This window comes from Onychostoma macrolepis, chromosome 21, assembly GCF_012432095.1.
Source record: "Onychostoma macrolepis isolate SWU-2019 chromosome 21, ASM1243209v1, whole genome shotgun sequence".
In the NCBI taxonomy this organism is placed as follows: Eukaryota; Metazoa; Chordata; class Actinopteri; order Cypriniformes; family Cyprinidae; genus Onychostoma; species Onychostoma macrolepis.
The window spans coordinates 1,015,516-1,028,953 of NC_081175.1; the positions used below are offsets into that span (position 1 = coordinate 1,015,516).

Here is a 13,438-nt window from a genome sequence, read left to right on the forward strand (position 1 = left end):
TCATAACTGAATTATGTTTGCTGAATGCTGATTATATGAAGTGTTGCATTAAGATTAATATTATCCATTTTGAGTGCTTCTTTAGCAATTTCGTCTGCTGCTTCATTCCCTTGTATCCCCACATGCGCTGGTACCCATAAAAACTGCACTACACTTCCCATTTGACTTATTCTATATAAAATAATCAGTATTTCTATCAGTATATCTTTTCTACATGACTGAAAGGTTTTCAAGCTTGAAAGTGATGCCATTGAACCTGAACAAATTGAAACTTCCTTTTCTGAGTTTGCCATCTCCCCCTCAAACCGTTCAAGTGCCATCTGAATGGCGACTAATTCTGCCGTATAATTCTGTTGCATCAGTTATTCTTCCTTTATTCCCACTTTTAAATTCTGGTACATAAATTGCTGCACCCGTTTGCCTCTCCCTTTAAGAATCTGTTTTTATAAGGCACTTGTTGGTAATATGAGGATATAATATTGTATTTTTATGCCAAAATAGTACAAGATTATGCTGTTTAAATGTTTGTGGCATCAAAATAAATAAAATAAATAAATAAATACAAAAAATAAATAAATAAAAATGACTAAAATGTGTAATCTAACAGATTATGTCACTGACTACAGTTCTTTCAGTAACAGCAAGTAATTCAGTAATTTACCCAGCACTTTATTTATTTACACACAAACGATCTGACTACAATCACTGCTGCCATGATCACTTCAAGAATTTATTTGAATTTGTATTTAATTTTACTGCCTGTTGCACGTGAACTGTGTCAGAAAAAAACAATGCTGACGTTTGTCAATCTTCTGCATTCAATAATATGCCGTATTTACATAGAAAAAGCAGTTTTGTCTCTTAACCTTGACCCAGTATGTGAATAAAACACCAGTATTTGCTCTGAAATGCCTCACACCAAATACTGTTTTGGTAATTTGCCCAACGGTGGAATACAATCACAAAAGTCTTTGATACTTCTTCTCATTTAAGAAATATATCCATACACCTTATAAATGCAATATTTTATTGAAAAATTCCACAGCTCTGTGCTTTTCCTTTAAGAAAAGGATTTCAGTACATATAATAATATAATGCAAACCCTTACATGAAATCATCAGTGTCCTTTTAGTACACTACTCAATAAATATATAGATATGCTGAACAGCTGAGAGATTATTTTCAATCTTTTTGCTTTGCAGCTTGTCATTACTGCTATAGAAGCATGGCAAATGATTTAGTGTTTCCCACAGGCAATAAAGTATGTAACAATATTTATTATTTACATGTGCTCTTCACAAATGTTGTATTTGTTACTAAAACACTTTCAATTTGTGAGATTTATCCATTTATACATCTGGTTATATTTGTGCAATCAAGTAAGAAAAGAAATCAAAATATCATTGATGATGGGAAATCACCCTGCAGGGGCAAATTCAGACTTTAATAATGCTTTATCCATACGAATATTTTTCTGTGCAAACCCAAACAATCAACTGCCGCTTAAGTGAAATTATACAACATAAAACCTTTGAACAATTTAGATCATGTTTGGAAGATAAAATTAGCAATAAAGCTCAGTTACAATTATTGTACTAAACAAACAAGATAAAAGAAAAAAGATAACACATTAGATCTTAGATCAGATTTCACATAAAAAAAACAAGATAAATTTACTTGAGAAACAAAATAATGTAATAAAACTCAATTTTCCCCTTGTTTTAAGCATAAATATAACAATCTCCATTCAGGTTTATATTATGAAAAAAGGGTTAAAAATCAAGATATATTCCTGATTAGACTTCATATCTTACATTTTCTTCTCAAATAAGTGCATCTTTTTACCTGAAAACAAGACTACAATTCTGATTAAAAAAAAGATTAAGTGTGGGAGGCATGTAATATCAGTAAGCAACCAAACGGAGATGCACGCACACACACACACACACACACACACACACACACACACACACACACACACACAAAACCCAATTGCCAGTAAGATGTTAAGTCTTAAAACATGATTTGTGATGTTTTTTCCTGATGCAATATTACTACAATATTAAACCTTTCAACAGAAGTGTATTTTAATCTGACTCTTAAACTGGCAGAGCTTGAGACTTGTTTGATCTGAAATAAAATCTCAATTGTTCACATTTTCATTATGGTTTGAAGTAAATAATTATTCATTCATTTTCCTAAACAAGCTCTCATTGACACAAGTTGATATTGTAATATGATATTGTAAAACAAGTTTTTTCTTTATGTCAGAAAATAATACTCTAGTAGTTCAAAACAACAAAGAAATAGTGAGAACAGAACAAAAGTGCTGGTCAGCTCTATGAAAATCTCTAGCAATGTCCTGTTGTGGGATGGTGGCAGTTTATAGTGAGACTTTATTTCTGGCATTTTGACATTAATAGGACTGATTACATGTATTAAAACAAAGGTTTAACAACCACATTTATCTTGATTGATCAACAGTATTTCTATACAATGCAGATAAAAGGGCTTTTAATTTCACTTAAGGTTGCACTTGACATGGAACTGGTAATTCTACATTATTAGTAGAATGTCCAATTTTCTTCTTGTATTTCATAAAAAAATGAAATGGATAAAGCATTTCCGTTGGGTGTAAAAACAGGGAGCTTGCTGAAATAAGCTATTTAAATCGATGGTAGAAAGCAAAATGGTTCATAGTTTGGCACTAAAGCGATCCACATTCACACAGTTTCTATTGCTACCACATCCATGTGTCCTACAGTAAATGATAAACAGTACATTGGCTAGGTGACATCTCTGGGGTGTGGCTGTTGATTTTCAGGAACAACATCCAGAATAACTACTCAAAGAAGAAACGAATCGAGCTTCGCTCCACAATTGTGATTATTATAGTGTAGGTGGCACACAAACAGCAAACTGATTCTACAAAGGGCTGACAGTAGAGTTGATATTACTCAAAAGAGGATTTTCAGAAGACTCCTGTGACATCTAATTTTAATACGAGTATAAACAAATCAAAAATTAACCATGCTCACGTGTATGATGCAAAAATATCAAGATGCATACATATCCACAAAATGCAAAACCGTACCGTATGCTCGTTTGTTTGGCTGGAAGGTTAATGCATAGGGATTGGAAATCAAACTGTGTACAGGTCTAGATTATGTATTACCGATGTAACCAGAAACATTTTGCTTATCTGTCATTTTTGCTACCAAACAGTTGCACTTGTTGATTTTTTTGGAAGAAAAAAAAAAAAAAGCATCGATTTGAACTGCAGCAGCGGAGAACAAAACTATCTATACGTCTGATTATACCCTCATACTTTGGCACATCTCAGATTTTTGTCCACAGTGTTTTAGTTGCATTTGTTTTGGTGTTTTGTATTTGTATTTTTTTTTTTTCGTTGATAACACTTGAGCAGTGGTGCCCAACACCAAACATAATTATATACTCACAGGCATAGTTACTAACCTGGGGTGAGATTTCTAAAGTTGATGGGTTATTAAAATAGAAAGTTGGTTGTGCTTGCATATGTTACATTTTATTAATGATAGTTTGTAATTTGTTTCCCATGTATGCATGTTAATGTTCTATCTAAAGATAATATTTACTACATGCATGCATGTCATTTGCTAAACGCAACAAAACTGAAGCGGAGTAACACACACATTAACATATTCATCTACAGATTATTTACTAAATTCACTGAAATAAGTTTTTGTCTACTGAAATGTATAGTATTGAGTGCAATGGTGACCCTCCTCCCACGTTTGAGCCCAATTTATTATTAAAACATAAATTAATACATGAACCAAAAATAAAAAAGCATATAGACATTTTGTTTGACAACATTGTGTTACATGTTTCCGAAAAACCTAAGACGGGGCTGGTAAACGAAAAAAAAAACAAACATCTTAGTTCAAAGAAAATAAAATAAAAGCTAAACAAAATAAATAATAACAATAATAATAAAATAGGGTAAACTAGAGTATGTATTATCAGAATACTCACCCCAGCAACTTGTTAAAACTATTTGGGTATATATCCAAGAATGCAAAGGAGGCTCATACCGATACCCAAAATGATAGGAAAAATTGAATACAGTACTTATTTATACATGTAACAATATCATTGTGCATTTACTGTATAAATGACTGACATCTAATAGTGGCAAGAAATGATGTAAAATGTTGCCTGAACTGTTCCAGTTAAGCTTTCCTGACCCTTTTTTGCTGTTTATTAATTGATGACAATAGAAGACTTTTGCTAATTTTTGGCCTAAAAGGTGCATGCAGTATGATGTATATCACTACATTTTACAGTATTCATCTATTTACAACATTTGTACAGGTGACCGTACGTTTTACCAGCCGTGACCACACATGAAAAACCGCAAGGTTACAAATGGCATAGAAATTTCAAACACTTCAATTTTTACATTTGCGCTTTAGAATGAGCAAATAAGAGCGTATACAAATAAATTCTCTGACACATTTGTTAATGTTTGATTGATTGCTTTTACCTCACATAGGCCTGACAGCCATGCATTTGAAGAAGGTTCCCAAAATCTCTTTAGTGCTTACTCTTTAGGGGCTATGTAGGCATGCAGTACTCAGATCTTCTGCTGTTTGCTCTACACGATTCAGGAATAATCTTACAGATGCAGGTTTTCACTGACTGCCCCTTCTGCGCTTTTTTGTTTTCTTTTTTTGCTACAACTTTTGCTTTATGCACAAGATATACTTCCTAGAAGAAGATGTAAACATAGACAAACCAACAATTCCACATTACATAAATGCACACAAAAAAAAACAAAAAAAAAAACATTCTAAAATGCGCTTTCGAAAAAAAAAAAAAACCATTACGTAGACTGGAGAAACAACAACAACACAATGCAACTTAAATGTTTTCAGTGGGTTCACGTTTCCAAGAAAGGGTCTTGCTGGAATATGTAACATAAAATAAGGCCAGCCTATTTTTTTCTAACTATTTTAAAGATAGAGATAGGAAAACCAGTAAACTACGTTGAATAGACCAAATGCAGTAGGAAAGAAAATGCGGGCGTAAGAGTCTATCTTAGCGACACGGATGTGCAAACGGCCGTGCCGCCACGCTCCTGAGCGACAGTCCTCAAAGCAGCAGAAGAAGCTGGTGCAGTCCTTCCCATCCAGACACTCGTAGCCGTACTCCTCGTCTCGCTCCTGCATGTGGGTGGCGTTGTTCATCTGGATGGCGGTGGCTGAGCGCGGGCGAATGTCCACAGTGGGGGCCTGCTTTTAGAAGAGAACACAAAATCAGCAAGCGTCCCGTCAAATACACAGGACATCTCGACCAGCTGTCAGGGGCTGCGTTCAAACGTCTGTCAGTGGATACTTTGCACCTAATATTGCAGGTAGAATGCATTAAATGATGTGCAACTGCAATAAAAACAGGCTTCTTGATTTTTCTCTATTTCTTTAATGCTTAAATAGTCAATTATATTACATATGTATTAGGACTGTTCATTGCACATTTATCTGTCTGTTTTATATTGTTGTGCAATGATTATATTACACTAGTATATGCACCATGCAAAAATAAAGCATAACTGCATCATTTACTTACTAGAATGGGTCCCACTTTTTATTAAGCGGCCTTAACTACTATGTACATACATCAGAAAATAAGTGCAATGTGCTTATTTTGTGTTGCAAAACACTTTTGCTGCTATTGAGGTGCGATACGGGGAAGGTTAGGGGAAGATTAAGGGTGGGTTTAGGTGTAAGGCATGGGTCAACAGTGTAATTATGAATGTAATTACAGATGTAATTACATGCAGGTATTTTTAAAATACAAGTACAAACATGTATGTGCACAATAAGTGCATTGTACCAAATGAGTAATTTAAATGTAAGTACACAGTAGTTAAGGCCACTTAATATAAAGTGGGACCCTAGAAGGTCATCAGAATGACAAAGTCACTACAGCAACGTTTCCCATGTGAGACCACATGGCTCTGTCTAACATGGTACTAAGTTTCAACACAGAACAGCTAAATAATTAGGTATTAATATACTTTCAGTCTTATATCTTGGCCAGCAACAGTACTAAAATATAAGTCTAAAAATGCAATTGCAATACACAAATGTTATGAGACCTCCATGTAAATATTTCCCATTAAAACCAAGAGAAATAGAATCATTGGGACATATCCACATTTCTGGATTCACAATCATTTTGCCCAGCACTGGAAGAGTGCTTCAAATCCCTTTGAAAAACGAAGCACGACCAGCTGTTCACGCTGGCTTCTCCGGGTGCACATTATGTAGCATTTAGGACAGAGCCACCTGAGGCTGTGCGGAAACGGGTCACGTGACTCGCTTCTCAAAGGGTTTCACAGAAGCGTTTGGAAAGCACAAGAGCACAAATAGCCTGCCATGTGGAAAGAAACAAATACAGTGGAATTCGCAGCTTTAACTGAATGAAATACGACAACCTTCAAAGAGAAAGTGCCTCTCCTGTCTTACATTATTTATCTACATTTATGATTTAATTTTTGTTTTTAACTGTGGTTCTCAACTGGTGGGCTGTGAGACAAAAACAGGTTGTGCATCTGAAAGGATCGCAGGGGGAAAACAATAAGCATATTAATATGTAATATGAAAAAAATCACTTAGAATAGCCTACAAGAAATTCATAATTAGAACAAGGTTAACAAAAAATGTATGTGCATACTCACATGTTGTGAATTTGGCAAAATTTAAGATGTCATTTGTGTAAAAACTACTGCTGTCAAACGATTAATCGCGATTACACACCCATGCATGTACATATTTCAGAAAAACATGTTACGTTTATATATAAAATATTTATATATAAAATAAATTATATGAATATAAATATATACATGCATGTGTGTGTATTTATATATACATAATAAATATACACAGTACATACAGATATATTATGCAAGTAAAAACTTTTATTTCGGATGCGATTAATCGCGATTAATCATTTGACATCACTGGTAAAAACATTAATAATTTGTCAAATTATTAAAAATCAAGGACCTGATGCAAAACAAGTAGAGAACCACTGGTATAGTCTGGTATGTTCATTTCGGATTGATCTAATTTCCTCTTTTCCAAATTCTTGAGAACTATCTTTTAATCCTTAATAGAAGCTAAATGTAGGCCTGTGCCCTCATGCACATTGACTTTTAAAAGATAACTACAGCTAAATCTGCCAAAGCCATCAGGCTCATGCTCTTTAATTGGGATTAAGCTAATCAGTGTGGTTGTCTATTTCAAGCTGTTAAGGCTCTGCTGACTATTTCTGTCAGGTTTAAAGCCTCAAACACGCAGAGAAGGAGGAAGGCGGCCACTTTTTAATTAAAAGAATGATGCAAGTTTTTGTTGTTTTATTGCATTAAAGTAAAATAAGAGGCGAGTGTGCCCCACTACTTTTCACAGCACAGGAGGTTCAGTGCTAAACTTACTAGATGTTAGTGCAGTGAATCTAAAGACCAGACACAAGAGCAGTGTGGTTGCGCAGAATGCAGAAACATGCATGATTAGTGAACTTTACATGAGCAATATACCTTTGAGGAAAAGAGCCGCAGGAGCTTTTGTCCACACAGGAAACAAAAAAATATTAGAAATTGGAACAAACAAATACAAACAAACCAACAATAACAACAACATAAAACGAACATACAGTATAATGGAAAAAAAAGACTCTGAAAGTGGAAAGAGAACAAATTACTGCAACCTCACACATATACATAGACACAGAGGAAGGGTGTGCAAGGCAGCATATATTAACAGGTTCACTGCATGTCGTAAAATACAGACTAGAAATGACAACTCATTCCTAAGGAAAACACATCTGCAAAGTGCATTAATTTCAAATATGATCAAAAATACCACCACGTATAGTATATAAACTATTAGGCCTGTCAGAATTTAGAGCTTGGAAAAATCAGGTCTCTAATCATATAAGGGCAAACAAACATTACCAAAGAACAAAAGACGAACATAATCATCTAAAGAGGAGACTAGTACTCTTCATCTTCTTGCAGAGATCAAAACGCTTCTTCAGCAAAAGCTTGCTGTCATTTTATTTGAAGAGTTTCACTTCAGAGCGTGCCTTTGACTGGGAACCGAACTGTCGAATGTGGTTTGAAAATCATTACTCATTAATCTGCCTGACATTCTAAACCCCCAAATCAAATAAGACATTTCTGGCACCCCTTTAATCATCTGAAAGTGGAACGACCCCATTTGCTGAGATCAGCCCTCCTCACGCTACGGATATGAGTACCCTGCTGAGATGAAAATCTAAGGCTGCACTTCAAACCTGCTGCTGAAATGATTCAGATTAAGGACATCACTGCACAGTGACAGTGTTTGACAGAGGTGGTCCACGATGGCAAATCTGACCACATGTAGAGGAAGTTCAGAGAAAAAGGTTCACTTATGTTCCAAAACCTAGTGAGCTGTCTCAGTGTGTACCGCCTACTCAGGTGTAATGGAAACTCATTAGTGACTGATTAGAAACGCTCTTCATAGACAACAACTAACGATCACACTTAGCTGCATCACAAATAGCTATCCTCACATGAAGCACTCAAAGTGGATTCCTACAGAGTTAACAATAAAGCCTTAATTGCTAAGCTAACAACACAAAACTGTAGCAAGCACACATAATTCACATGCCTGCTGGACACTTTCTGGCTGCTTTTAGGCAGGTTTATTTCACTACAAAACTAATTTTACGCATTTAAACAGACTTTTACATAAAAGTTTTTTCCTGACTGTTTTTTTTTTGTGTGTGAATATATACACTACCTTTCTAACTCAAAGTAATATCATTCTCATCCAGAAGTGATGCTGCCTTAGAATTTCACCAAATCGAGGTATCATCTTCACATTGGGAGCACACTAAGCCTAGAAATGCTGCCTAGGGAGCTTGCTAACTTGTGGAAGAGTGTTATTATTTGGAGTACTTTGAAGAACTCAACCTTGGATAGACTTTAAAGTTAGCAGCTAATCCCCGACCCTAAAAAAAAAACTAACAATTGCAGTTCTCAAATAGGCTAATCTTAGAATTAGAAATACTAGTAAATAGAAATACTAGTAGTTAATATACTTTATAATATTGTATTGGTCGTTGATAATGTGAATTGTTTTAGGAATTGTACTCACAGGATTTTTCCTCTTCTTGTCTTTGTTTTTGCTGGGCTTGCGGTTGCTCACAAAGTAGTGGAGCGTTCCGTACTCAATCAGAGCGGCGAAAACAAAGATGAAGCACACTGATACGAAGAGGTCCATAGCTGTGACGTACGACACTTTGGGTAAGGACTTCCTAGCAATGGTACTCAAAGTGGTCATGGTAAGCACAGTCGTGATTCCTGGGGAGCAAAGTAAATAATACTCAAATAAGAACATGGAGATTTCAATGTCTGTTGCATATGGATTGCTGAGGTTATATCTGTGATATTTATCTTTTACATAGCAAGTACATGTTTGTAGTTTGGCTTTTATTTCCCACGGTACAAAGACAAGGCCAAAAGTGAAAATCACTTAAGCGTCAGAATAAGACCAAAACCAAAGCCTCCATATCTTCAGCTGAGGATGCCAAAACCTGCATTGGGCCAGAGAAAGCAAATCTTTCCTGAAGGGAAGGAGGTTCCTCCAGAATTGACACAAAATCCAGATTCTTCAAAAGACTTCTGGGTGGAGGCTCATTGGTGTAAAAGGCATACAATTTGGCCTTGGGTGAATCCTGTGCTAGTGCATTCAAGCTTAGCAGTGCCCGAGGAGAAAACCAAACGGGACACTGAGTCATCTTGAGTGAACAGATCCAAACAGATCCAAGTCTGATTTGCCGAATTTCTGCTATTGTAGAATTTCTGGCTCACAATCTGAGGATGAAACCTCCACTCCCTGGGCTTCAGACCTTCTCCTTCCCACAACTCCAAACTTGCTACAGTGGTGTTGAAACCTGGGATTAAAAAAAGTTATTTGCCATGGAATCCTTGCCCCTCGCTGAGATGGACAATTCACTGGCTAGACTCTACCAAACCCAACATCAGGCCCTCTTGAACTCCTCTGTGCCTGGAAGGAGGATTGAAAGATGCTGTGGAGCATGATGAGCCACAAAGGCAGGGCTGTGGACAAAGAGTCCATTGTTACCCACGTGCCACTCGCCAAAAAGGGTCCACAGGATAAACCAGAGGCATTCGTGGTCTCATTCGAGAAGACAGCAGAGGCATGTGGGTGGCCGCATGCTCAGTGACTGGTGTGCCTCACCTGCTGGTGTCCGGAGTAGCATCTCAACAGCTAACTGTGCAGATATTTCTGGATTACGAACCTCAAGCAGGCCATCCTGTGTGGTTCACACCCTAGAGCAACAGCAGCAGTGCTTCTGGTCCGTCGAACTGGGGAAAAACAGTCAGCCATTTGTGGTGATCCAGCAGGTTTGTGACACCTGCTGATCTGGTGGTCCAGCTCATTGCTGAGCTTCCAAAAGATGTAGCCAAATGGGTCCAGTGCCACCACTCGACGTACCTCTTTTATCCTTCCCCCTTTCTCTTGCTTTACTTCTCCAGCCCTTCCCTCACACCTTTTCTCTTCTCAACCTCTCCCTCTACCCAGGTTGTGCAGTAGCATGCCTCCCGGACTGTTGCAATTGGGGCAGGCCTGACAACTTCTGAGGCTTCCCCAGTTGCCAAAACCACCCACCCGAGTGAAACAGTCCCACTGGCTGGAACAGTGGCTTCCACCTCTCCTTTTCCAGCTACCCTCTCTCTTCACCAGACTATTGCCACCTTCCTGCCACTATGGCAACAGGGAAGCCTGGCTGGCCTGCCAGCAATGTGCGGACCCAGGTCATTTCCAGGAACGTAGTCCAGTCATGAAGGTAGAGACTTATGTGTACACAGGGATGTGGTGGACTACCCCCTGGTACCTGTGTCCAGGGACAAAAGCATAGAGTAAAAGTAGTGGTTAGTGCCTCCGGCAAACGATAATTTTGTGGATGGATTAGCCACAAGTATTTAGGGAGTCTATGTGCGGATGCCTCTTTGGCAAAAAGTCAGGGACATGGTAGGTGGGGCTCGGATGTTCAGTACATCATGGACCTGCCACACCTGGGGCGGCTCTCAACAGAGAATTTCCTCCACTGGCAAGGACCCTTGAGGTCACATGGTGAAACAGGGTTCATGATTATGAGGTTAGACGAATAGATAGAAGCAGGGCATGTCAAGTGTACCACCTCAACCTCCTTAAACAATGCAAGGAGGAGGTTCTGATTGCACTGATGACGGCAATGAGTGCAGAGGATGATCTTGGGCCAAAGGCGAATTCAAAGTGCAATTATTTCCATCATGTCCACAATAGGATCACCTCTCACTCTCCAATCTCACTTGCCAAACTGCAAGATGAATTTATAGATGTAGTCTCACCCCTACTCAGTTGTATTTATCTCACACAGCAGCGATTTAAAATGAACCCTGGATTGGTAGTGCATCGACTTATTGCCTCTGTCCAAACAAAAGACAGCCTTCACTACCCTCTTTTGATTACACCCTTTTGTGATGCTTCCTTTTGGGATCTTCAGGGCACCCACACCCACCACCTTAGACAGAATTCTTAGGCCATATGTTGCATGGGCAGGACATCACCGTGTAGATCACCTGTTGGTATCTGGCACTACAGCCCTTTCAGTTCAAGGTGGGCCACAAGACGGGGGCACAGATGGCAGTAGCAGTCTACCTCTCCAGGAATGGGGGTGCTGCAGGCCGGACGGCTTACTGGCTTGAGTAGGGAGGTGGGTATGTGGCAGAGAGGGTGTGGTTGAGTGAGGCTGGCAACAGGAGAGCAAGCAGTCTGAACTGTGAGTGCTCCATTATGAGGCATCAGTGATGAAACACCTCAGTGGGCAGAGCTTGTGCCATCTGTCAATAAATTGGTGTAGACTGGTGTGTAACTGCCCATCATTTTGCACATCTAGAAGACTCAAATTACATATTCAATAAAGAAAAATTAGGAGTTTAGCTCTGATATTTATCTTTTTGTTTCAACATAGCAGATAAGGGGAAGTCAGGCCTAATGGTTAGAGAGTCGGACTCGTAACCCAAAGGTCGCGGATTCGAGTCTCAGGACCGGCAGGGATTGTCGTTGGGGGGAGTGAATGTCCAGCGCTCTCTCCACCCTCAATACCACGACTGAGGTGCCCTTGAGCAAGGCACCGAACCCCCAACTGCTCCCCGGGTGCCGCAGCATAACTGGCTGCCCACTGCTCCGGGTGTGTGTGTGTTCACTGCTGTGTGTGTGCACTTAGGATGGGATAAATGCAGAGCACTAATTCCGAGTATGGGTTACCATACTTGGCCACATGTCACTTCACTTTCTTTCTTTATTCTTCTATAATTTAGGATTTTCAATAGTAAAACACTGAGGTCAGGAGTCACTGCAGGAAAGATAAACTGCTGAAGAAGACAAGTGGTGTTTATAGGTAAGACAAGATAAACAATTTTCCATTGGAATATGAAATATAAATTCAAGATAAATTATCTTAATTTTTTTTTTAACTTTTATTCTCAAGTAAATTTGTTTTAAGGATGTTTAGATTTACTGCATATAAAAAAAACTGAAAAAATTGTTGTGTTTCATAACACAAAGTTTGTTTATCATGTAGAATCAGAACAGAAAGTCTTACCCAAAGAAGTTCTGGCTGGCACTGCATCCTTGTTGATCCAAAATGAAACCCAGGACAGAACAACGATCAAGGTACAGGGGATATATGTCTGGATGGTGAAATATCCCATTCTTCTGCTTAAGTCAAAGAAGACGGTCAGAACCACATAATCTCCTGGGGACAAAAAAAAAAAAAAAATATCATATTATAAACAATGCACACACCTACTCGCTCATTATTTCAGTTTTCATTAAAAACATCCTTCAAAACTTTCTTTAATAACCATCCCAGCACAGTCTGGACATTCGATTAACCAACTTCATTCTATTAACCAATGCGAATAACACTACTGAGTCACCATGTTTCCTTTAAATCAAAGATTTAAGATCACAAGAAACAAATTCAGTCAAGTGTGCCCAAATGTTTGACTGGTAGGGAATCTTTGACTGAATGTGGAAAGATTGCCGGACACAGGGGCTGCTGTTACAGCAATCGACCTATCGGTAAGCCCCGCCCCCCTTAGTTACTGTTGCTCACTTGGACACACTACTGTCAATTATTGTCAAGCTACTGTCTTACATTGACAGCTGTTCAGTGTGAAAACCTTGTCCCAAGATGTTTTTGATAAATTTTAGACACAGAAGGACCATCATTCAAGTGAGACTTAAATATGCCATGGAGGGATATATAAAATATTTCAAAATAAATATGTAAAAATACAGATCACAATGCAAACAGGAGAAGTCTCATG

At 38.2% G+C, this 13,438-nt stretch overlaps 1 protein-coding gene across 3 annotated transcripts in view; it reads right to left on the reverse strand.

Moving 5' to 3' along the window:
• Positions 1–1,016: 1,016 nt before the first annotated feature.
• The window catches only part of gabrg2 (gamma-aminobutyric acid type A receptor subunit gamma2), a 68,076-nt gene continuing 55,654 nt past the window's right edge, over positions 1,017–13,438 (reverse strand). The window contains exons 7-10 of one of the 3 annotated variants that reach the window (XM_058759103.1): positions 12,709–12,861; positions 9,192–9,397; positions 7,586–7,609; positions 1,017–5,276 (exon numbers count right to left, since the gene is read on the reverse strand). In XM_058759103.1, the coding sequence (XP_058615086.1) occupies positions 4,998–5,276; positions 7,586–7,609; positions 9,192–9,397; positions 12,709–12,861 (662 nt within the window). In that variant the 3' untranslated portion in view covers positions 1,017–4,997. Of the gene's footprint in view, positions 5,280–7,585; positions 7,610–9,191; positions 9,398–12,708; positions 12,862–13,438 lie in introns of all 3 variants that reach the window. The other 2 variants (XM_058759102.1, XM_058759104.1) reach the window with 2 other exon arrangements.